A 26,469-nucleotide genomic window follows, 5' to 3' on the forward strand; every position below is an offset into this window, starting at 1 on the left:
CAATTAGTTTAGAAAACATTTTCATTAGACAAGGTTAGAAAGTAGCTGTTCTATCATTTTCAAACTGAAGAAATGCTGCCACCAATAAAAGTCATCACTACTAGTGAAAGTTCAAAAACAAATGCACAAATAAACTTTTAGAACTGCATTGAGGATGTTCCAACTAAATTATGATCATGTCAGAAGTCTTATCAGTTAAGGATATTAAATATGTGGATACACATAAAAGAGCACTTTCTTATGCCAGTCTGGCTTTATGGACCAAGGATTGTCAACTTTCACTGTGAAAATTCTGAACATTTAGGAGGTGCCAAGTATAATCTTTGCCAATGTTCTTTCACATCCACACATTATTGCCACCCGACCATTGGGAAACATGCATTTCAGTATAGGGAGAATTACAAATGCCTGTTATTTAACAGTGTTGCACATTCCCTCATAACTCAATCCCAGTCTTGTCCTTCTGTCCATACTTTGAAGTACTGTCCCCCTTCTTCAGCTACATCCTCCTTACTTTGCCCATAACCTGGAATACTGCCCCTTCCCTTAGTCCCAGTCCTCTCACTCTCCATCTGCAGAGGAGCTATTTACCTGCAGTTTCTCATATAAAGAAACTCCTGGACAATTACAACCCCACCCCCTGTAAAACTACTACTAAAATTATGTGATAGGACCAGTCAATCAGTCCTCTTAGGAAAGTGAGATCTAGGTTCTATCGTTAACCCAAAACTATACAGAATGGAATACGATCCCTATCTAAATCCTGCACCTCCAGTTCTGCAAACAAATACTCTGTATTCAGATAAACAGCCCCAGTAATGAGTGCAGAGCAGAACTAAGATATCTCCCTTCACTATTCACCATACAAACATTCTAATTTTGGCATCATCTAATAGTGACACAAACTCCCTTCTCTACCAGGTACTCTGAAAAAGAAAACCCTGCAAAAAATACACTCAGCACCTATGCAGCAAACCTGCCATCCCCAAACACTAACACATTGAACTCAAACAGCAACAGCCATACCCATAAAAAAGGTGGGATTACAAATATTGCAATGAATCTTAGAACACCAATACATTGCCCTACTGGAAAAACAGCAGACTATTATAATTCCTACACAAAAAACTACATACTACCAGTACAGCTCATCTCGTTCACAGCTGTAGACCAAATACAGAATAAGTGACTAGAAATTAGGAATGGACAGACAAAAACTGAAATGGAAATCTTTGGAAACCAAACTCCACATTCAGTGCAACACTGGAGAAGTAGAAATAGAAATGCATTTCCTCCTCTACTGAGAAAAAATATAAGGATAAGAGATGCATATTTCCGAAGCAGACATTCTAATCACTAACTAAAAATAACTACTTTCTTCTACCTTTGTCTGGAAATCATATTTTTCTAATTGTGTTAACCCCAGTCTTTCGGCTTATCTTATCAGGATCTCCTTTCCATTTTTTGTCTCTATTCCTGTCTTCTTCACTTCCTCCCCTACAGCCGTCTCTCAGATTGATCTTTCATTTTCATCTTTTTCATATTCTGCCTCCAGCCACTCATAGCTAGATTTCACCCCTCCTCTTCCCACCACCTTCCCAGTCTATCTTCCTTTCTCACTCCCTCCTCACTCCATTCCCCCCACTTTATCCCTTTATACTCATCTCATCTCTCCAGTCCTCAACTACTTTCCATTGCTTCTAATCCTCTCGTCAGCACTCTCCTGTTTTTCATTCTCTCTCTGCCTCCAGCACTTTTCTTTTGTCTTTTTACTGTATTGATAGATGTTTCATGTTTTTACTATAAAGCACTGTGATTTTATTGACTTGCAGTATAGCAAATTTTATTAAACTTACTCAGCCTCTAAGTATCCCTTTTTCACCACCTCAGTCCTCCATAGTATCCTCCATACATTTCCACTAACTCTCTCTCTAAATCCTGCACACATCTCAATCCCTCTCCACTCTTCAGCCCCCTTCTCCACCTTCACTCATATCCCACAGTCCAAATAACCCCACTCGTATCCACTCAACTATCAATTTCACACTGTCCCCTCCCCCCTGACTCACCAGTTAGTGTTGAGTCCCAACAATCCCCCATCTTCAAGTCTCTGCTCTGTGCTGCCACTGCCTCTCTCCCCCCCCCCCATTCTAAGTCCCCACGCTTCCCCCAAACCCAGAGTCCCCAAATGCTGTCTTGTTCTTCCTTTACTCTTCCTCTACTCCCAGATCTTTGAGTTCCCCTTTCCCCACCAGTTGGCAGAGACAGGAGATGAAGAGAATAGAGACAAGAAGCAGGAGTCCTGCCGGAAAGCAAGCGAAGAGCATCTATCTGCAGCAGAGAAGCCTACAGGAGAGATCTGGGGCTGGTGGGAGGGAGGGGAGGAGCAGGCTGCAGCCACTTACTGGAGTGAAAGTGGAAGGTGGATGAGAAAGTGGGGCTGCAGAAGGAAGCAGGCATGAGCAGAGCAGGAAGAGTGAGTGGAGCAAGGCTGGGAAGCCACACCACTGCCACTGGGAGCCAAGTCTGCATCCTCTGGGACATACAATCCCATCTTCCACCCCAGGAGAAAAGTGCATCCTCCTCTAGGTGAATGTTGCTCATTCAGCCAGTGCCAACATCTCTTCTGTCCCTCCTACTCCTGCACACAGTGCAAAACCTCAGCTACAGAGCCCCATGTGGTTCAAACAGCTGATGTTTGAACTGTGCGTCACAGGAAAGACAGAAGAGACAGGAGAAGCATCCACAGATAAGACCTTAGGTCAGGAGATAGCAGAGGATCAGCAGGAGGGGATAGCCCTTCTTCTGGCTTCCAGACAAGCCCCCTAATTTCCATACTGTCTGGAAAAAAATCCAGACAGTTGGCAACCCTATTTGAAATTCTTCCTAAATAGCTGAAGGGTTATGCTATAGGAAATATGTGAAAATCTGGCTATTCTCTGCAGCTGTTTGTCTACGATTATAATTTGTTCACCAAATTTTGCTTCTAATTGCAAGGCACGATTATTTAGGTAGATCAATGGTACCCCACTTTTTTTTTTTTTGTCATGCACACTTGGGCACAGAGTTCACTTTGTCATGGCACACCACAACCTTCACCTACATCACCACCACTTTCCTTCTCCCTCTATTCTCCGGCATCATGATCCTCCTTTTCCTCTCTCTCTCCACCCCTCCAGCATCACCACCTTCTCTTCACTTTCCCCTGCTCCCAATATCATCACCTTCTCTTTTCTTCCCTTCCCTTTCCTCCAACCCCACTCTATCTCCAGCATCATGACACTCCTTTTCTTCTCCCCCCACCCCCAGCATCACTTCATCTTCTCTCTCTCTCTCCACTCCCCTGGCATCACCACCAGTGCCCATGATTGTGTGACTGCAGGAGAAAAAATTAGCTTGCTACCACATTTTACATTCTGCAACAGAAAACAAGAGTTGCTTATCTGTAACATGTGTTCTCCTAGGATAGCAGGATGTTAGTCCTCACACATGGGGTGATATGACCGGATGGAGCCCGGCACGGAAAACTTATGAATAGTCACACTGAGCATGCCCTGACCCATTTCCAGGGATTTATTGAAGTCGATAGCGGACCAGCCAGGATATCGGAGTTTTCATAGTATCCTGGGATGGACCTCATCCGGCCCCATGGACTTGTCCACTTTCAGTTTTCCTACCTCTTTCCATACATTCTCTTTTGTAAAAGGAGTTGTGTCTACCCCATTGTCAACAAGCAATGGTCCTTTTCCAGGGTCTTCTTTAGTGAACACCAAACAGAAATATTATAATTCCCATCACTTCCTTAGAGCTCCCAAGTATTTACCATGCTTTCTTGAATTCAGATACTGTTTTTGTCTCTATCACTTCCCACTTGGAGGCTGTTCCATGCATCCACTACTCTGTAATAAATAAATATTTCCTAAGATTACTCCTAAGTCTATCTCCTTTCAACCTCATTGCATTACCTCTCGTACTAGAGTTTCCTGTTGAATGTCTCTATCATATCTCCCTTAATCACACCTTTCCTCCATGGTGTACATATTTAGATCTTTAAGTTTATCCCCTTATGGTTTAGAATGAAGACCACTAACCATTTTAGTAGCCACCCTCTTCTTTGCAAGTTATGACAGATATGAATCTCCCTCATAAGCCAGAGTATGTTCAATATCTCAATTTCTCAAATTGACTTAATGCCTTTTTAATATTTGCATTGTACTAAAGTGCCTCCTTTTGAGTTCATAGGACATCATATGTATAAGCAACATGAAGATGCTCTTGCAAGTTCTTTTTAAATCAGGTCTGTGGCAGCCAATACAATTAGAACTATTTCTATATCTTTCTACTACATTTTCTTGGTCTCATACTACATCTTTTCTCTATACGTTGTTGCTTGGTACTGATACTTATATGTTCTTGTGATTTTCTTCTTTACTACAATATCCATTTTTCTTCCATCAAGCTTTTTAATATTTTTTATTTTATTTATATTCCGCTTTTTGTACTTTTTTCAGTGGCTCAAAGTGGATTACATTCAGGTACTATAGGTATTTCCCTATCCCCAGAGGGCTTACAATCTAAGTTTGTACCTGAGGCAATGGAGGGTAAAGTGACTTGCCCAAGGTCACAAGGAGCGACAGCAGGACTCAAACCCTTGTCTCCTGGTTCGTAGCCCACTGGTTCGTAGCCCACTGCTCTAGCCACTAGGCTACTACTCCTCTCTGAATATGTTGGAATAGGAAATGTCCCAGGTGATTACAACTTTATTCTCAACTGTTCTTTCAAGGATCATGATCTCAGTGCTTTTCTGGTACCATGTTATAGTGTTTACACAGTTTCTAACATTAAAACATCTTTCTACATATAGTGCTTTTCACTTTTTACATATTTTCTGTCTACACACAATATCTACACACAATAACTCAATGATAAAGCAAAATCAGGTTTGTAGAAATTTGTGCAAATTAATTTTTAAAAACCCTGAAATATCACAATTATCTAAGTATTCAGACTCTTTGTTATGACACTCAAAACTGAGCTAAGCTGCATCCAGTTTCCATTGATCAACCTTGAGCTGTTTCTCCAACTTGATTGGAGTCCACCTGTGGTAAATTCAATTAGACATGATTTGAAAAGACACACAACTGTCTATATAAGGTCCCACAGTTGACAGTGCATGTCAGAGGAAAATCAAAGCCATAAAGTCTAAGGAATTGTCCATAGACCTCCAGGACAGGATTGCGTCTAGGTATAAAAAATTGCTACAGCATTGAAGATCCTGAAGAACCCAGTGGCCTCCATCATTCTTAAATGGAAGAAGCTCAGAACCACCAGGACCTTGATCAGGGAGGTGACCAAGAACCAGATGGTCACCCTGACATAACTCCAGAGTTCCACTGCGGAGATGGGAGAAACTTTCAGCATGACAACCATCTCTGCTGCACTCCACCAATCAGGTTTATAAAGTTGAGTGGCCAGACAGAAGCCATTCTTCAGTAAGAGACACATGACAGCCTGCTTGGAGTTTGCCAAAAGGTACTTAAAGGACTATCAGAGCATGAGCAACAAGATTATCTGGTCCGATGAAACCAAGATTGAACTCTTTGGCCTGAATGCCAAATGTCATATGTCTGGAGGAAACGAGGCATCACTCATCACTTAGCAAATACCATCTCTATAATGAAGCATGGTGGTGGTGGTAGCATGCTGTGGAAATTTTTTCAGCTGCAAGAATTGGGAGACTAGTCAGGATCAAGGGAAAGATGAACAGAGCAAAGTACAGAGATCCTTGATGAAAATCTGCTTCAGGGCACTCTGAACCTCAGACTAGGGTGATGATTTAATTTCTAACAAGACAACAACCCTACGCACACAGCCAAGACAATGCAGAAGTACCTGATGGAACAGCTCTAGAGAGCCCTGAAAATAGCTGTGCATTGACGCACCCCATCCAACCTGACAGAGCTTGAGATGAAAATCCCCAAATCCAGGGTTGCCAAGATTGTAGCATCATACCCAAGACGACATAAGGTTGTAATTGTTGCAAAAGCTGCCCCAACAAATTACTGAGTAAAGGTCTGAATACTTATGTAAATATATTTCAGGGTTTTGTTTTTTTTTTGTTTAAATGTTATTAGTATTATTGTCAAGAGGTTAAGCAAAATTACAGTAACATATATAAGAAAGAACCTTATGTGTACACTTCTTATTACAACCACAAATCACAATGAACCATATTATAAAACCTCTAGTTAGTAGTGGATAAGAGAAGACTAGGAGAGAAAATAAGGAAGAGACAAGAAAAGAAGAAAGGCGAGAGAAAAGAATATAGGGAGCGGACGTAGAGGGAAGGGGGGAGAAGGAAGGAAAAGGGAAAGAAAAGGGAAGGAGGGGAGGGAGGAAGTGGGGGAAGGAGGTAGGGGAGGAAGGGGGAAGAGCAGCCCATCAGTGGAAGGAAATATCAAAGAGGAAGCGAGCTGTAGGCCATGAACCTGTGCTCATAAACCACCCAAATTAAGGAGATGACGAGGCAACATAATCGTCAAGCGGCTTCCATACCTGACACCAGGATGACATTCTGTGAAACTTAATAGCCATAGCCTTTTCATATTTACTGTATAGACATACAGTATTCCACCAAAGATGTCGGATAACATATCACTTCTTTTCCAGTTGGCTAGGATATTATGTAATGCTACTAAGAGAAAACCTAGTAATTTACGTGCCGCCGGTGCAAGGGTAATAGCTGGGTCTACTCCACGTAAGATAATTACCGAATAGGTAATGGGTTGGGAAATCTTTAAAATGTTAGAAGTGATGGTCCATATCTGTGTCAAAAAATTGAGGACATAGGGGCAATAATAGAGCGCATGAGATAGGGTACCATTACTCTAATTACATGACCAGCAATGATGTGAGGCGAGAAGACCAGCATGGAACAATTTCCATGGGGTCCACACCGCCCTGTGTAAAATAAAAAAAAGAGGTTTGGGTTAAACTGGAAGAAAGTGATATGCGAACCGAGATTTTCCATAAGTATGTCCAGTTTACTAAACTTGGTGTTTATTGTTATTAATGTTAAATGTATTTGACAAAGGTAACTTTTTTCCTGCATCTCCTGTTTTAATGTAAACCGGTATGATTTGTATATTATACAAGAATGTCGGTATATAAAAATTAAAAATAAATAAATAAATAAATAGTGTCGAGCTCTGCTGACCAGAAAGAATGTAGGCTCGAAATAGATTGAGAAGACAGGGACAGTTTAAGAATTTTATAGAAACGAGAAGCGAGATGGCCTTGAACACCAAAGGCCTGATACACGGACATGCAAGACACTATGTAGCTGAAGCCAGGCATAAAACTGAGATGACGGCAATGCGTATTGTTCTTTTAATTATTCAAAAGAAAGTAATAAGTTGTCTTGGAGTATGGAGGTAAGAAACCATATGCCATGGTGTTGCCATAGATGCCAATTAACTGGACGTCCACCAATTTTTATCTTGGGGTTATGCCAGATTGGAGCAAAACGGGAGGATCTCCACTGGGGTGTGGTGGGAGGACGAGTTAAATCAAATTCTGACATAGCTCAGTGCAATGAACATACAATAGGATTAGATACACCTTGCGAGGAAAGGGGGATTCCTGGAAAATATGCCACTGGAGTAGGGTGCAGTAAATGTTGTTCTATAGTAAGCCAGCGCGGGCTACCTGAGATATCAGATTCCGATGTAAAATGATAGCCTTGCTGCAGAATGAAGGCTTGATGGTAACAATAGAAGTCCGGGAAATTAACACCCCCCCCCCCCTCGTTGAGGAATGTTTTTGAGTTTGGGCAGTGCAATGCGCGGGGCTTTGTTGCGCCATAAAAAGCGAGTTAATAATTGGTCAATATGCCTATAAAAGTCCTTGGAAAAGAATATACGTATCATTGCTAGAATATAGGTTATCCGAGGTGCTATCACCATTTTTATGGTATCTAACCTCCCCCACCAGGAGAGGTATAATGGGGACCATTGTAGCACCGCATCCCATATCTGTTGGAGAACAGTTGATTCACAATAACCTATCGTGGTGAGTATATCCATGTGGAACCGAATCCCTAAATATTTAAGGCCCTCAGTTACTTTTTGTATGGGATAGCGAGAAAGGTCAGTCAGAGAACCAAGTGAATTAAGTGGGAGCAACTCAGTTTTATGCCAATTAATCTTATATCCAGAGACTGAGGAGTAGTCTGAGATGAGGTGGAATAAAGAAGGAATGGAGATATCAGGATCAGATAAGAAAAGATCATCATCCGCATATGCGGAGAGTTTGTAAGTAGCATTGCCTATAGTAGTTCCAGTGATAGCTTCTGTTTGTCTGATTGCAAGAAGTAGGGGTTCCAAAGCCAAGTTAAAGAGAAGGGGGGAAAGTGGGCACCCTTGACGTGTAGCTCTCCATAATGTGAATGAGGAAGACATCCGATTATTAACATATAAAAAGGCAGACTGTGAGGTGTAAAGAAGCTGTATCCAAGAGAGAAAAATGGGTCCGATGCCAAACCATTTAAGAGAAGCCAGGAGGAAAGGGCATTCGACCCGATCAAAGGCCTTTTCTGCATCCATGGATATGGCCGCTACTGGGGACATTTGGGTTGAAGCGTGTTCCAAAACTTGCAGAAACAGGCGAGTATTATGTGCAATCAATCTGCCTTTAATAAAGCCAGATTGATCTGGATGAATGAGGGAGCCCAATATATGCGAGAGTCTGGTTATTAAATACTGATTACAAAATTTTCACAAAAATATTAGCAAAGAAATTGATCTATAATTGGAAATGAGAGTGGGATCTCTCCCTGGCTTTGGAAGGACCACTATACATGCTTCAGTGAAACTAGAAGATTCAATGGGATGAGTGAGAAGAGAGGAAAAATAATCATGTAAATGTGGCACCAAGTCAGCTTTAAAGGCATGATAAAAGTCCGAAGTGAAGCCATCAGGTCCGGGTGCCTTTCCACCAGCCAATGAAGAGATGGCAGATGCAACTTCTGCTTGTGTGATCAGTATATCCAAAGCAGACGCTTGACTGCTTGTCAGAGATGGATGATTCAGTTAAGCTAAGAGTTGTTGAATTTTATCCAATGATTGCTCAGTTTCGGATTGATATAACGTTTCATAGAAAGAGTGGAAGGCAGAGAGAATGTCAGTGTCGGATGTCAATGGAAGTTGGGTAGGCGACATTACTGTTGCTATGCGTTTCTTTTCCTGTCATTTTTTTGAGATAAGAAGCAAGCAAATGGCCACATTTATTATTTGCGGTGTAATACAACGCTTTAGTGCGAGTGAGTCCTAGATGAACCTGCGTGCTCAGCTGTTGGTTGTATTGGTATCGCGCTTTCAGGAGAGTTAGAAGAGAAGCTGATGTTGGTGACGCAATGTGTATTTTCTCCAAGGTGGTAACTTCTCTCTGTAGCTGAAGCAGTGTAGCTGCCTGTAACCTTTTGGTTCTAATCGCAAAACTAATGATTTCACCCCGAATGGTGGCTTTGAAAGCATTCCACAGAGTGGATGATGAGATGTCTGGATTAGTGTTAAACTTAAAGTATTCCAAAATCTTGGGTTGGAGTTCACTCATAAATGAAGGGTCTGCCAGTAGAGTAGAACTGAACCACCACCTACAATCCATGTGTATAGGAGAAAGTAATCCAAGGGTGAGTACCACAGCTGCGTGATCAGAAACCAGGATGGGACAAATGGATGCTGATTTGATGGATGGAGTCAATGAGCGAGAAATGAGAAAGTAGTCTATCCTGGGCATGAGTAGAAAATATAGTCCTTGTCAGTAGGGTGCAACAATCTCCAGGGGTCAGCTAATCCAGTAGAATCAATCAGATGATGCAAAGTTTTGCAAGAACTGGAAATGTGAGGTCGCAGTGTAGTTTTTTTTTTTATCCAGGAAGAGATCCAGAGGCTGGTTGAAATCTCCACCGATGATGACAGGAGCTGAGACCATAGCCAACATCTGCGCAAAGCCGAATGAAAAAAATCTGGAGTGTCAGCATTGGGAGCATAGAGATTGAGGAGATTATATTGATGATGAGCTATTTTGATTTGGGCTGTAATCCATCTGCCATCTATGTCAGATACTTGTTGCACAACTTGGGCGTCTAAGCGTTTATGTAGAAGAATAGCAACTCCTCTTTTCTTTTGCACAGCAGAACAGTAAAGTACTTGGCTCACCCATTGCTACTTATTTCCTGCCTTATCTTCTTTCCAGCTTGTCGCAAGCCTCCAAGTTCTCTTTCCCTGTTGATTGTAACTTTGACCTATTCCTACTTATTGTTATCTTTCGTTTACTTGAATTGTTACTCCAGTTATACCCTTGTTAAATGTAAACCGATCCAATATGGTTATTTACTATGAAGGTCGGTATAAAAAAAAAACCTGTTAAATATTAGCTTAAGGGATTCAGGAGAGAGATGAGTCTCTTGGAGAAATGCAATATCTGCATGTAGAGATTGTAGATAAGTTAATTTTTTTTTTCTTTTAATGGGGTATGAGAAGCCGTTGATGTTTAGAGAGATGATGCTAACAGATGCAATAGTAGAAGCCATGTATATGCTGTCCTGGATAGTAATGAGTGATATATGAGCAATACAATGTAATTCTTGCAGTCTCTTGTAGCTCGTAAAGGGGGAGAAGTGCATAGGAGCCTGTGGCTGTTAGTGAGAAAAAAATGAAAGTAGAGAAAGGAATAGGTAGTGCAAGAAAAGAAAGATGTTAAATAGGAGAATAGACTGAAAAGTCATAATGGCTGTATGAATGAAATGAGCCTCTTGTCAAGTCAGAGGCTGCCACAAACCGAGGGGGCTCGCCAGCCCGCCACAAAGAAAAATGATAGAGTCACAAAATCCAACAGGGAAACCAAAATCACAGGATATTAGCCCTTGCCGAATTTTCTCATGTCCATGAGAGAGTCCGAGTAGAATTAGACTGGGCTTGAGTTATTGAACGCCATCGAGAAAAGCAGCAAGAAGAGATATGGAACCTAAAAAGTGCCGCAGGGGATTTCAGGTAACCATTTCAGAGGTGGAAGTTTGAGACCGCAAAAATTCTTCTAATGCTGCAGGCTGATGAAATATCTTGGTATGATTAAGAAGAGTGACTTTCATCTGTGCAGGATATAGGCGGCCATATTGTGCTCCTAGAGAACATAGGTGCGGGCGTAGAGCTAAAAAACTTTTTCGTTTCATCGCTGTTGCCTTAGCAAAGTCTGGGACGATGAGAATATTACTCCCCTGAAACTGAAAAGGTGACTGATTTTTAGCCGCCGCTAAAATAAGAAGCACCTGTGGGTATCGTAGAACTTTAAAAATGATAGGCTGTGGATGCGTGGCGTCCCGTAAAGGCCTAGTCTGTACCCGATGGGCCCTTTCTATTTTGAAAGGCTGATCAAATTTTATTTTGAACTTGGTTGAGATAAAGTCATGGATAAACGCAATTGGGTCTGAGCCCTCGGCCCCCTCGGGAATGCCTAATAAACGCAGGTTGTTTCGGCGATTCCGATTCAATAAGTCTTCTACTTCATGGTGCAGTTGTTCTAACTCACTGTTTAAGTGGGGCAAAGCCGTGGTGGTAAGTAGAAGAGATGAGGTCTGAGCTTCTACGTCATCCAGCCGCACTTGAAAGCTAGTCATTTGCTGGGTAATATTTAGCAAATCACTCCGAATTGCCGCGGTGGCGTCCATATTTAACTGGAGCATGTCCTTCAGCTGTTTTAATTCAAGGAGCACTAAATCTGCGGACGCCATTGTTTTCGGCATAGCTGATTTCTCTGGGGTGGGCAGATCTTGTTTCGCTCTTTTTGAGCCAGACGTTGCGGCAAAAGCCGCTTCAATTTTCCCCAATTTAGTAGCAGACATCTTCATATAGCAGTAAATGTGAAAAAAATCAGCAAAGTTAGCAGTAATCTCCGCAGGTTTCAAACGAAATGTAGCTAGGGCTGGTGGAGCTCCTAGTTTAGGCAGCCATCTTGGTCACTGCTCAAGAGCGCCCCCAGTTTGTTTGGTTTTTTTTTTTTTTTTTTAATTAATTTGCACAAACCTGATTTTGCTTTGTCATTATGGGGTACTGTGTGTAGATTGAGGAAGGAAAAAATGCATATTATCCATTTTCGAATAAGGCTGTAACATAAAAAGTGTAGAAAAAATGAAGGGATCTGAATACTTTCTGAATGCACTGTAAATAGACCTTCTAATATCAGCATATGACACCCAGTAACAAGATGCATAATGATTTCCAGTTCTATTTTACTGGACCTGCATTTATCTGATTTTACTGTTTTTTTCTATTCAGGCTGTGAACCATGATATCCATAGCCCATTGTTCTGTGCTGCAGTTAATCTCTTATCTTTAGGTTTAAATTATTCTCTCCTTAGCCATTCCTGTGTTTGGTTTTGATCCATGTGGGATTGCAGAACTATTTCCTACAGAATTTGTGTGTCCCCCCCCTCCCCTCAATTGTTTTTCCGTGTTTGCTGGTCTGTTTGTTTAAAGAATGTTCTCTTGTTTTACCAAATCTTTTGCTTCTTTCAACTCATGTGCTGATAGATTCTCACTCATTCCTTCTACTCGTAGCTCTGAGTATTTGGCTCTGTTGATACCATTAGGTATGCCTGTAGTTCTCTAATAGCAGATCCATATGGGACATCTTTCTATAAGGCCCATATATCCTCAGCTTTAGGAAATGAACAGTCTTGGAATATACTGATTCTTAGAAATTATATGTTGGAGTTTTCTTGTTTTTACATCTGTTTGAGATCTTTAGCAGGCCAATCTACAATTCCCCTATTGAGAGGGAAAGGCTGGCTGGCTGGCACCATTTAGGAAAATAGTGTTGACTGACCTGGAACCTAGGGGATGCTCTGGGCCACCATTTGACCAAGATATCTTTTAGGTAAAGAGGGGGAATCTGGCCACTACACTACCAAGAAGTGTGGTGTGAAGAGAGGGGTGGGGGCTCCATTAGACTAGCAGGGAACCTGTTGTATTTAAGGGGGGGATTCAGGGGTGAGTGCTGTAGGGTGTGTATGGATTGGGGGGTTGACTGGTTTAAAAGTTAAGGGATTTGTGAAGGGGACAAGATTTTTTATTCTTTTCAGCCACCTTTACAGGTGCAAGGAAAAACAGGATGTATGTTAGCATCCTGATATGCCTCCGTGAAAAAATAGCTACAACTCAGGAGTTGTAGCCAGTTTTTTGGAAGATAACACGGATTGTGATATTTCTGGCAAGCCGCATTATTGCATTTGCATCAAATTACCTATGGATGAGCTGCTTGGCATGCAAATGCATGCCAAGCAGTTCATCTAAGTAGGGGGTTCATGTTTTAGGTCAAATATCATGTGATGTCACCCATTAATCACTGTTTATTGCACGTTAATCACTTACCACAGTTTAGTAAATATACCCTTAAATTATAAAAGTCTTCTGGGGAAAGGGAAACACCTATAGTACCTGAATTTAATCCAATTTGAATTGCCTGAAAGGAAGAATACAAAAAAATAAAGTCATATTTATGCTAGATAGCTATTCTGCTTCCCCATTATATTCAATGGTATCCTCAAATTTCTCCAGACCTCTTCTGTGTTAGCTTCGGTTGGTGCTGTTTTAACTGTACTAATGTTTTCCCAGTGCACAGCAGAATTGCTTTAGGTTCTGTCTAAATGTTTTGTTTTGAAGGTCTCATTTGTTTTTGTTTTTTTCATATCTCTGCAGCATTTGTGCATCTGCTGCTATTTTCAACTTATTAGAGTAAATAAATTTAAGTTCTTCTGTTAGTACAACATGTTTGAGCTTGAGGTTTTGAACTTCATTTTTGAAATCACAATCCTTTAATGTACTTGTTTACCAATGACACTTCCACATGCGATTTAAATTTCATGATACATCTTTCTTTTGACTTGTTGTCCCAGTTGAAGGATTCTCAGTAATGAATTTTGCTGCACAATATTGTATTAGATTTATTTCTGTGATATCAATAGATGGTCCTTTATTATTTAGAACAACTTATCTCGCCAGTCCAAAAAAACTTGTACCTGGCAAGTTACAATAAAAAGTAAATACATAAAATAAAACAAACACGAGCAACAAATGTATCACTTCTCTTCAGCCAAACACCACACAAAACAGAAAATCTTATCAAATCTACTAAAAGGCCTGCAGATAAAAAAAAAAAAGCCTTCTTTCTTCCTAAAACATAAATAACCCTCTTGATGAAAGTCTAAAAGCAAAGAGGTCCTCAGGACAGGGCTAATCACCAAAAAAGCAGGAATGAAATTCCAACAGATGAAATTGCCCAACTGAGGTAAAACAGAGTAAAGCCTGGTCACTAACGCACAACTGGCGAGAAAATACATAGTCCTGTAATAAAGCAGAGTTGTTTACCTGTAACAGGTGTTCTCTCAGGACAGCAGGATGGTAGTCCTCACATGTGGGTGACATCATCAGGATGGAGTCCAATCACGGAACACTTTTGTCAAAGTTTCTAGAACTTTGAGTGGCACCTACTGAGCATGCCCAGCAATGTACTGACCCTGCATCCAGCAGGGGTCCCCCTTCAGTCTTGTTTGTAGCAAACGTACGAGTGAAAAATAAAATAAAACATAAGCGAACCCAACTCCACGGGGTGGCGGGCGGGTTTCATGAGGACTAACATCCTGCTGTCCTGGGAGAACACCTGTTACAGGTAAGCAACTCTGCTTTCTCCCAGGACAAGCAGGATGGTAGTCCTCACATGTGGGTGAATAGTGAGCTACAGGATGCCTGAATAGAATGAACCAAAAACACCCAATGACGTGCAACAGGCACAACAACTGGGGTGGTTTTGGTAGGAGGGAAGCCTGAGTTTCCCAGTGAGTCGTAGTAAGGAAGTTGGGTTATTAAACTGGAAACAAATTACACAGGACTGACTGGCCGAAGATGGAATCCTGCCTGCCAGCCTTGTCAAGGCAAAAATGAGCTACAAATATGTGGAGGGGAACTCCATGTGGCAGCTTTGCAGTCATCAGCAAGAGGTACATAACGGAGGTGCGCTACTGACATTGCCATAGCCCTTACTGAATGCGCTTTTACGCATTCCCGTAATGGAAGTCCTGCTTGCTGGTAACAGAAAGAAATGCAGTCTGCCAACCAGGTGGACAAGGTCTGCTTGCCCACTAGAACTTCTAATTTGTTTTTATCGAAGGAGACAAACAGTTGGGTGGACTTCCTATGGGCTGCAGTGCGGTCTAAATAAAAGGCCAGCACATGTTTACAGTCCAAGGAATGCAGAGCCCGCTCACCTGGTTGTGAGTGAGGCCTTGGAAAAAAAAGGTAGGAAGTATTATGGACTAATTTAAGTGGAAATCAGAGACTACCTTTGGTAGGAATTTAGGGTGAGTGTGGAGTACCACACGATCGTGAAGAAATTTGGTATACGGTGGTTATGTTACCAGCGCAGACTCTGCGAGCTGATGTTATGGCAACTAGAAAGATCACTTTCCAAGTGAAATGTCGAAGCTTGCAGGAGTTCGAACGGATGTCTCATGAGCCGTGCTAGGATAAAATGAAGGTCCCATGCTGGAACCGGAGGACGCAGTGGGGGCTTCAGTTGTAGTAAGCCTCTCGTGAAGCGCCCTACAAGGGGTTGCGCTGTGATCGGGGTATTTCCTATACCTTTGTGGTAAGTGGCTATGGTGCTGACACGTACTCGGATGGAGGAAGTTTGTAGGCCAGACTCCCGAGAGGTGCCAGAGATAGTCTAAGAACCTTGCTGTACGGCAGGAAAAAGGATTTTCTTTCTTTTGTGGTGCACCATGAGGAGAATCTTTTCCATTTAGAACAATAAGATCTTCTAGAAGAAGGCTTTCATGAAGCTATGAGGACCTGGGACATACTGTCAGAGAGATTAAGGGATTGTAGTATTAACCTTTCAACATCCAAGCTGCCAGAGACAGGGAGTAACGGTTCGGATGATGCAACAGTTCGTTGTTCTGTGTTATCAGAGTTGGATCTGTGCCCAGGTGAATTGGTTGTTGGACTGAGAAGTCGCGTAGGATGGGAAGCCAAGCCTGACAGGGCCAGTGAGGGGCTATGAGGATCATTGTGCCCCCGCCCTGCTGTAACTTCATGAGAGTCTTGCTGATGAGTGGAAGTGGAGGGTAAGCATATAGAAGACCCGCTGCCCACGAGCGGGCGAAGGCATCTCATGGCGGTGTGTTGTGGCTGCGGTGTAGAGAGTTGTCCACTTTGCGGTTGTGAATTGACACAAAGAGGTCTGTGTGTGGGCGGTCCCATTGGTGAAAAATTGTGTTCGCTACAGCGGGATCTAGGGACCATTCGTGGGGATGAAAGGTCCGGCTGAGGTTATCCACTATCACATTGTCCACGCCTGCCAGGTAGGTTGCTCTCAGTAGCATGGAGTGGGAGAGAGCCCAGGCCCAGATCTGCACTGCCTCCTGGCATAGCAGATAAGAGCCTGTGCCCCTTTGCTTGTTAAGGTACCACATTGCTACCTGGTTGTCCGTTTGAATTAGGATTACCTTGTTGGAGAAGCAATCCCGAAAAGGAAAGAGGCATATTGGATTGCTCAGAGCTCCAGAAAATGTATCTGGTGCCGCCTTCTGCTATGGTCCAGGATCCCTGGGTTTGGAGGTTGACGACATAGGCCCCCTAACCCAGGTTGGATGCATCTGTTGTCACAGTAATTTGAGGTTGGAAGGGTAGTCCTATCTGAAGATTGGACTCTTGTATCCACCAAGCTAGTGAGAGACGAAGCTGGTTGGTGATGTGGACAATGTGGGACATGTGTTGATTTGACTGGGACCACTGGGACTTTAAAGTCCATTGCATTACTCTCATGGCTAGCCGAGCCATTGGGGTTACATGAAACGTGAACACCATGTGACCTAACAAGGTTAGTAGATGACGAGCTGTAGTGGTTTGGAGAGTCTGAACTGCTTTGGCCAGGGTTGATAAAGAGCGTGCCCATTCCTTTGGGAGAAACGCTTTGGCTTGGGCAGTGTTTAGATCTGCTCCAATAAACGAGAGGGTGCGTGATGGAGTCAGATGTGACTTGGGATAGTTTATTAGAAACCCCAAGGATTGCAGTAGGCTGATGGTGAAATGGAGGGAGTGGAGCACTTCCTCTTGGGATGGACCTCTGAGGAGCCAATCATCTAGATACAGATAGATGCGGATGTTGTTTTGTCGCAGGTGAGCTGCAACTGCTGCCAGGCATTTCGTAAATACATGGTGTGCGGATGCTAGGCCAAATGGCAGCACTCTGAATTGGAAATTATTGTGGCCTACTACAAACCTGAGGTATTTTCAATGAGGAGGGTATATGGCAATGTGGGCATAAGCCTCCTGAAGATCTAGAGAGCAGAGCCAATCTCCCCATTGCAGTAGAGGGAGCATGGTGCCCAAGGTTACCATTCTGAACTTTTCTTTGCGGAGATGTTTGTTTAGGGCGCGTAGGTCCAAATTAGGACGAATGATGCCTGATTTCTTTGGAATTAGAAAATACCGAGAGTACAACCGTTGACCCCACTACAGCAGAGGCATTCAACGGCATTGGACTGCAGGAGGGTCGAGAGCTCTGTCTCGAGAAGTGAAGTGTGTTTGGTTAGACCCCACACTGGACATGGTGAAAGGTTCGGTGGTAGCATGAGGAAGTTCAGATGGTAACCGTGGGTGACCACAGAAAGGACCCATTGGTCTGTTGTAATTGTGTGCCATATGTTAGCAAAGTGGTACAAGCGGCCTCCTACTGGAATGGGTGTGGTAGGCAGGGGTTGATTTCTGCCCTCTAGTAAGGAGTCAAAACCCTGATGCTGGACCAGTCTGCGGGGCTGGTCTCTTTGGGAAGGTCTAGGTTGTCTAGTATGGGATGGAAGTGGGTAATACCTATGTGGCTTATAGGATAGCCTCTTAGAATCCCGTCAAAAAGAACTCTTGGTAGATGGGAAGTCCGAGGGGAGAGTGGACAGCTGACGTAAGGTGTCATGATGATCTTTTAGTTGCACCACTGTTTCCTGAATTTTGTCGCCAAATAAATTGTCCCTGTACATGGAAGGTCTGCCAACCTTTCTTGGACTTTCTGGCATAGGTCAGAAAACTTGAAACATGCCCAGCATCTGGAGCTTATGCCTGCTGCAGATACTCGAGGCAGTTTCAAAGATGTCATATGCTGCCCTCACTTCATGCTTTCCAGCATCAAGTCCTTTTTGAAGAATTGTGGTAAGTCCTTCCTGATATTCATCTGGTAGGGTTTCAGAGAATTCTTGGACTTTCTTCCAAAGATTCCTTAAGTACTGAGTCAATTATAGCTGATAAGCTACTACACATGCCATCAGCATAGAACCGTGGAAGACTCTCCGTCTGAAGGCATCCAAGGATTTCTGTTCTTTACCTGGAGGGGCAGAAGAATGAGGCTGGGATCTCTTGGCTTTCTTCTGGGAAGACTCAACGACCACATATTGATAGGGCAGTTGGCTTTTTTTGAAACCCCGGAGCTGACTGGACCAGATAAGTGGCATCAGTTTTTCTGTTTACTGGTGGAACTGTGCCAGGATGCTCCCAGGTGAGTTGTAATAAATCAAGGAGCACTTCATGTACTGGAACTGCCATCACTTCCTTAGGGGCATAAAAAAATTGTAGTACCTCAAGCATATTATGCCTGGCATCCTCTCAGTTTGTAGTTTAAAAGGGATGGATTCAGACATCTCTTTAATGAAGTTGGCAAATGTGAGGTCTTCAGGAGGGGAGCGGCGGCGTTCTTCTGGGGGTGAAGGCTCTGACAGGAGTTCATCAGAGTCCTGAGTGTCAGAAGAATCATCACCCCAGAGATCATATAGTGCATCTCCAGCATCATGCGGACCTTCAGATGGAGGTAAGGGTCGAAATCCAGCCGGATCTGGAGGTGGCACAGATGGGAAGGATGGAGGCACAGATGCGGGCACAGAGGATAGTGATGGCATCTGTGCTTTTGATGGACGTCGGGGTGGCAACAGACCCGATGGTCCTGGAACCGGCTCCGGTATTGGTAAAATTTGTTCCTCATCTGAGGACAACAGAATAGGTATCAGTGTCTGTGGTCTTGGAGGTGCCGATGGGATGGAAGGAACAGGCACTGATGGCAATGAACCGATTAAGGTATTCAGGCGCTCGAGAAGCGGAGCTAGCATGGTAGGCATCGAGTCGTGTGCTGGCATGAGAGCCGGTGGAGACTGGAATCCCCGAAGTGCCTCGAGTACTGCCTCTTGGACCATCCGGTCCAATTCCTCCTGAAAGGCTGGTGCTGGCAGCACAGCCACCGGGGCTGGAGGCTCAGAAGGCGTTGCTGAAGGGTCCACATGTATCAGTGGAGTCTCTGCTCCCAGCACCGGTGCGGAACGCCTCGGTGTCCCTGGTCCAGAGGGGGATGGGACCCCTTCTCCCCAGGACTTCTTGGCTGGTGGTTCTGTCGATACCAATGTCGATGGCTTGCTGGTGGCAGCATCAGAAGAAGGCTTCCATCAATGGCAGTGACTGTGTTTCTCCCGATGCTCAGTCCGGCACCGAGGAGGAAGATGTTGATGCCTTCGAACGTGAAGAGGCTGGTGAAGTACGGTCACCGGTGTCTCGATGGTGCTGAGACTCCGATGGCGACCGAGTCATTGAAGAGGAAGGCTTTCGACTCAGTGTAGCCTTGGCAGGAGTAGACTGAGACTGTCGCTTAAAAAGGTGTTCCATCTTTTCCAAGCGGGCTCTGCGGCCTTTTGACGTCATCCTGGCACAGCTAGTGCACTGTTGGACGTCGTGAGCGAGCCCCAAGCACAAGACTCATACGTCATGAGGGTCTGTAATGGACATGGTGGTCCTCAGGCACTCAGGGCACTTTTGGAACCCGGTCACCATTTTTTGAAAGAATAAAGACGGCGCGCGGTCGGTGGCCGTCAGGCACCGACCGCAAAGTACGAGGTAAACTTACCAGTGTCAACAGAGGTCGGTGGGGGACCCCGGGATGGGGAAAAATTTTTAAATTTTTGAAGTTTCCGTGAGGAAAACTTTTGTGAGGAATTCTCACAGAGCTCCAGAAATCCGCGAAGCTACTGCGGCATGGAAAAAAGAAGACTGAAGGGGGACCCCTGCTGGATGCAGGGTTTGTGGCATGCTAGGCATGCTCAGTGTGCCAGTCAAAGTTCTAGAAACTTTGACAAAAGTGTTCCGTGATTGGGCTTCATCCTGATGATGTCACCAACATGTGAGGACTACCATCCTGCTTGCCCTGGGAGAATGATTTTAAATACTCCCCATGGATGGATCTATAAACTAAAACCACCAAATTAAATTTAATTGCCAAAGTGGAGGCAGGCAACTAATACAGCTCCATTAACACCAGGGAGATATGATCCCTCATACTTACTCTGTTATGCAGATTATGGCCATGTTGATCTTATTTTTTACTTTGGATATCAGATTTATTTTAGGTAATCTTGCCCTTTCCTGGACCCCAGCATGCATATCCTTTTCCACAAAACCAGAAACTCAGCCACTATATCCCATCTCCTCATCCCACTGCTGCCTTTCTTCCCTCTGTCTTATATTGCTTTCATATTCCAGTGTAGCATCCCTAGAATCTAACCACTGAGTGTTGCAGGTAATAATTTGAAGATTGCAACAAGGGATAAGCAGCTTTTTAGGAGATTACAGGAAGAAAAATTATCATTGAAACCAACATTAAAATTCTGTACTCTATATAAAAGCTCCCCTTTCCCTTATAAATACAAAGCAAAAGGGGAACCTGGTGAGCGCCCACATTAAAAACAGAAAACTAAACATATATGGCAGTACTGCTGGTTGGATGACTTTTACAGGGCAAAGGTAGCCCAGATAGGGAATAAATACATTTTGCTGGTGCGCACCATTCGTTTGCAAACTACCCTGCAAACCTTTATTAAGAAATTCCAAATCCTACAAAACTCTGCCGCCAGAGTACTTACCGGTAAAACTAAGAGATCACATCACTCAAACACTTGCCGAACTTCACTGGCTCCCAATAGAACAAAGGGTTCAATATAAAACACTCTGCACAATTCACAAACTAATTACTGAAGAAAAAGCAGAGTGGTTAAACACAGCACTACGCTTACATGTCCCCCAGAGAAATCTCAGATCAGCCAATAAAGCCCTTCTAACCATCCCTTCAGTCAGAACAGCCAGATTGACCCAAGTTAGGGAGCGAGCCCTATCTCTAGCTGGACCAATTTTGTGGAACACAATGCGACTGGAAACTAGATCACAGAGAGATTTAAAACTCTTCAAAAAAAGTTTAAAAACCTGGCTTTTCAAAAAAGCTTTTAACAGTGAAAATGGAGAATAAGAAATATGAACTATCAGGCAACGGAACATCAACAGCATAGAGAGTCACACAAATGCGTAATTGCATATTTTATTTTCCCTCATACGTTAATTCTAATGATAGATAGAGACAGTTTAAAGCACTATACCTATATGATTACCCTATTAATCATACATATGGATAAGATCCATGTCACCTTGCATATAGATTGTAGTTTTGAAAGATGTAACAAACTATCCTGGCACTATGTAAGATAGCATTTCCTCAGCGGAACATTAAAGATATGTGCCTCTCTGTAAACCGGTGATAGTACACGACCGAACGATGGTATAGAAAAGATTTTAAATAAATAAATAAATTATATGCCAAATCTTGTATCTAATGCTTTTATATAAACTAAGGGCCAGTCAGAAGAAACATATTTGTATTTTTGTGTGTGCATATGCCAGCACTTCAACTGCATAACATGGTTGCTCAGTAAAACACTAATCACCCTATGATACAATACCATGAAATCAATAATTAGCTTAACTGTACCTACCAACAGCACATGTTGCTCCACTCCATCCTGGTGGGCAATGGCACTCAAAACTTGAGGATATTTCATGGCAAATTCCTCCATTAGCGCAAGGATTTGATACACAAGCATGTTCAGCTAAAAAAAAAAAAAAAAAACAAAGTCATCTAAGCACATGAAATTAGAGTTATCCATTTGTTTTTCAGATAAGTAAAACTCAGTAATTGATTAAAAACTTTCCTTTACTAAGATAGGTTATTAGGACTGGCTGGATACTCATGGGGAAAAAGGTATTGTAAGTATTACCTTAAGCAGGGGATGTGAAAGCCTACAAAAATGCTCTTAATCCCAGAGATGCCGGATGGCTGATAAAATGTCATAACCAACGATATCCAATGTGTGGTTAAACTGGTGTCTATTTCATACATGTATTATAAAGCCATCCACCTTCAAACTACAAATTTTGTAGGACCCTTACTCCTAGAGTCAGTACAATGTAACAGACTCTTATGGTATCGGGTCACTTTAATTTATTTATATCATTTTTTAATATTTTATCTTTTAAGTAAAATTTGAGATGAACTTCAAAATAACACGTATTCTCAGTAGCTCTTATTTTAAGCTTTAATAATAGTCACAGTCTCAACTAAATTATATGATGATACTCATCGCAAATGGCGTCTCAATCTCAGTCCAGACACGATCGCGTTTCGGACCACCAAGGGGTCCTGCCTCAGGGGAATCACTCCTTCAGAACTGTGATGTCCAACAAAGTCCATCAATATTCCATTAGTTAGTGACCAACGGCTCTTCTTAGATCCATTACTATTTTTGTGGTCTCCATGGAGACACGTTATATGCTGAAGTTCATCAGCAAATTTTACTTAAAAGATAATATATAAAAAAATGATATAAATAAATTAAAGTGACCAGATACCATAAGAAGAGTCTGTTACATTGTACTGACTCTAGGAGTAAGGGTCCTACAAAATTTGCAGTTTGAAGGTGGATGGGTTTATAATACATGTATGAAATAGACACCAGTTTAATCACACATTGGATATCGTTGGTTACGACTAAGGTTACTGGAATACACATTTTGGGGTAGATTTTTAAAAACGGCGCGTTCGCGTACTTTTGTTCGCGCTCCAGGAGCAAACAAAAGTACGCTGGATTTTAGTAGATACGTGCGTAGCCGCACGTATCTGCTAAAATCCAGGATCGGCGCGCACAAGGCTGCCGATTTTGGGCAGCCGGCGCGCGCCGAGCCACGCAGCCTGCCTCCGTTCCCTCCGAGGCCGCTCCGAAATCAGAGCGGCCTCGGAGGGAACTCTCTTTCGCCCTCCCCTCACCTTCTCCCTTCCTCTACCTAACCCCCCCCCCCCCCCCGGCCCTATCTACACCCCCCCCCCTACCTTTGTCCGGGGATTTACGCCTCCCGGAGGGAGAAGTAAATCCCCGCGTGCCAGCGGGCCGCTAGCGCGCCGAGACACTACCCGGGGCCGGTTCCGGAGGGCATGGCCACGCCCCCGGGCCGAAACCACGCCCCCGGGCCCGCCCCCAAAACGCCGCGTCGATTGGCCCCGCCCCCGACAAAAAACCCCGGGACTTACGCGAGTCCCGGGGCTCTGCGCACGCCGGCAGGCCTATGGAAAATAGGCGCGCAAGGCCCTGCTCGCGTAAATCCGGGCGGATTTACGCGAGCAGGGCTTTTAAAATCCGCCCCCTTGTGTTTGTGGATGTATTGTGTGATTGATAAAATGTCATTCCATTCTGATAACACTTGCTTCATGTCTCTTCAGACAAATCTAAAGCTTCCATGGAATTTTTGAAAGTGGTCAGGACAGCAAAATCATTTTATGGTAAAAGGCTGAATTCCAGAGAAATTGAATTTTTTTGGTATAAAGGAAAATGAGTTTTACTTATCACAAAGGCTTTTGTAAACTTCCCCTCACCTGTTGGTGAGGAACCAAACTCCACATCACAAGAACTACACCAAGCTTTCCTTTACTCTAGCCAAGAAAAGTCCTTAACTCTGCTCTGGTGGAAGTCATATGCAATCTTTTCCATTTGTGAGAAATTATTATTATTTTACACAATGTGGGCCGGATTTTAAGATGTATGCGCGGGCGTGCACAAATGTACACCCGATTTTTTAACATGTGAGCGCAGCCGCATGCATGTTATAAAATCCAGGGTCGGTGCGTGCAAGGGGGTGCACACTAGTGCACCTTGCACGCGCCAAGCCCTAGGGGAGCCCCGATGGCTTTCCATGTTCCCTCTGAGGCCGCTGCGAAATCTGAGCGGCCTCGGAGGGAACTTTCCTTCGCGCCCCCCCCCCAACCTTCCCCTCCCTTCCCCTATCTAACCCGCCCCCCAGCCCTACCTAAATCCCCCCCCCTACCTTTATTTTGTAAGTTACACTGGCAGGCGTATCTTGCGCCCGGCCAGCTGCCGGCACAGCAACAAATGGCCGCTGTGCCGGTGGCCTCTGTCCCACCCCGTACCAGCGCCCTGCCCATGCCCCGCCCCCATCCCTTTCACAAAGCCCCGGGACATATGCACGTCCCGGGGTTTAGGCGCCGCTGGGCCTTTTGAAAATAGGCCCGGCGCACGTAGGGCTTTTAAAATCTGCCCTTATATATTTTTGCATTGCTCAATGTCAAACATCTTCACAACTACATACATCACTAAACTTGCAATTTCTACTCTATGCTTTGTCTTTCAATTTCTAATGTACATTACAAGTACACTGGGAGGGTTTTTAAATTACACACTCAATGATGACATACATCTTTTTCTTCTTTCCACAACTCAGCATAACTTCAGCAATGCAAGCAAAACAAATTTAAAATTATTATTCCCCTAATTTCTAATTAGAAATTCAACTATTAAAAAATGTATTCAAAATAAAAAATTCTCTACCAATTTCACAGTTCTTTCCCGAGTAGCCATCTGGGCAAACACAGTGATATTTGTCTGGTTCTGTATTCATACATGTTCCTCCATTCAGGCATGGGTGATGATTTCCACAATAGTTTAAATCTAGACATAAAAGAATAAGACATAAAAATGTAAAAAGTCCCAAAATGTTAGGTCTTAGCCAAGAGACTTCAAGCAGGAAAACAATACTTTCCTAGCTTAAATATCAAGGACCTTTTAATCAATTTTGATTTATAGCCATCAGTCATTAGCTGCTCTTCGCACAGCTTTACACTAAATTAAAAAAAACAAAACACACCCACCATATATGAGAAAATGTTACTTTAATTCTAAAATTCTAGCCAACATCTCATGAAAGAATACTTTGACAGTGAGTAATGACTATGTGACCCAACGTATTGGTGCAAAACACTGAGTAACAAATCTACCACGCTGGCAAAATGAATTAAGTAGAAAAAGGAGAATTGCACATAACTAAAATGTTTGGAAATACCTTGATTGCAGAGTAGGCCACCCCAGTTGGTTTCACAATTGCATTCCCATGGTTTATTACAGTTTCCATGCACACAGCCTGGGTAGGAGATACACTCATTGCAGTACTGTCCTTGCCAACCATAATTACACCTAGTACAAGAGTAAACAATGATGAAAGAAATAAAAATGGTGCATGCTACTCTTGAAATAATCTACCAACTTTATCACATAAGATCACAGTATAACAACTCTGAACCAATAGAAGTTATAACCTATTTGGTTACATCAAAGTCTGCTCTTTATCTTTAAGGCACAGGTTTAAGTAAATATGAACCAGGAATACATTACTAAGGTGTTCAAAATTACAGTTTGAAATCAAAGATTATCACAGAAAATACTAAATGCCAAAACGGAAAGAAAAATCAGTAAAGGTCTATACATGTACTGACAGACCTCACTACAGAAAGTTCTGACACAGGCAAGTGAGAATTCCATGCAGGTTGTGCACACGAGCTTAAGGAACCAAGCCCTCCTTCAGGCACATCTGCAAAAGGGACATTTGCAGTCTTGAAAGCCCAAGTACATTACTATCTTTGGAGAGGTTTTCTATTGATTCAATAGAAGTCATTACAACCCATAAATATTCCAGTTTTCAAACTTTCTAATACAGATTCCAGAATTCTGCATGAAAGATGAGCAAAATTGTTTGAAATTAAAGTTTAGGACATTCACTGTCTGGACAGTGTCTTCAAATGGGTTTCTTTTGCACATACCCTGACAAGAATGAATCTCATTTGTAAGCAAGGTTATATTAAGAATCATCTCAATCTCTCAACTTTTCTGCTAATGCCTTGTTAATACAATGTGCCAAAGATAGCCTCCTAGAGTTCACAGAGTGCAAATTTTATAGGCAACATGTCAAGTTGAGTTTGGAAATTCTTCTTAGACATGTGGCACCTAATACAACTGGAACTATTCATGTTCATGTATCAAATTTTGTAACAAAACACCAAATGAAGGTGGTTATGATCTGATGAATAGGTGCAAATATTTAGGTTTCTTTGCATTGGACAGAAAAAACCTTCACCAAAACAGGATTTAAAAAAATGTTTCCACAGAGCCAAAAGGCAAAAAAATCATGCATATCAAATATCTTCTATAAACTACTCTCAAAC

At 42.9% G+C, this 26,469-nt stretch overlaps 1 protein-coding gene across 1 annotated transcript in view; it reads right to left on the reverse strand.

Moving 5' to 3' along the window:
* JAG2 (jagged canonical Notch ligand 2) overlaps window positions 1-26,469 on the reverse strand; it is a 481,367-nt gene that overhangs the window by 171,341 nt on the left and 283,557 nt on the right. The window contains 3 exon segments of the mRNA XM_029598095.1: window positions 21,902-22,015; window positions 24,803-24,922; window positions 25,314-25,444. Of these exon segments, the coding sequence (XP_029453955.1) occupies window positions 21,902-22,015; window positions 24,803-24,922; window positions 25,314-25,444 (365 nt within the window).

This window comes from Rhinatrema bivittatum, chromosome 4, assembly GCF_901001135.1.
Source record: "Rhinatrema bivittatum chromosome 4, aRhiBiv1.1, whole genome shotgun sequence".
In the NCBI taxonomy this organism is placed as follows: Eukaryota; Metazoa; Chordata; class Amphibia; order Gymnophiona; family Rhinatrematidae; genus Rhinatrema; species Rhinatrema bivittatum.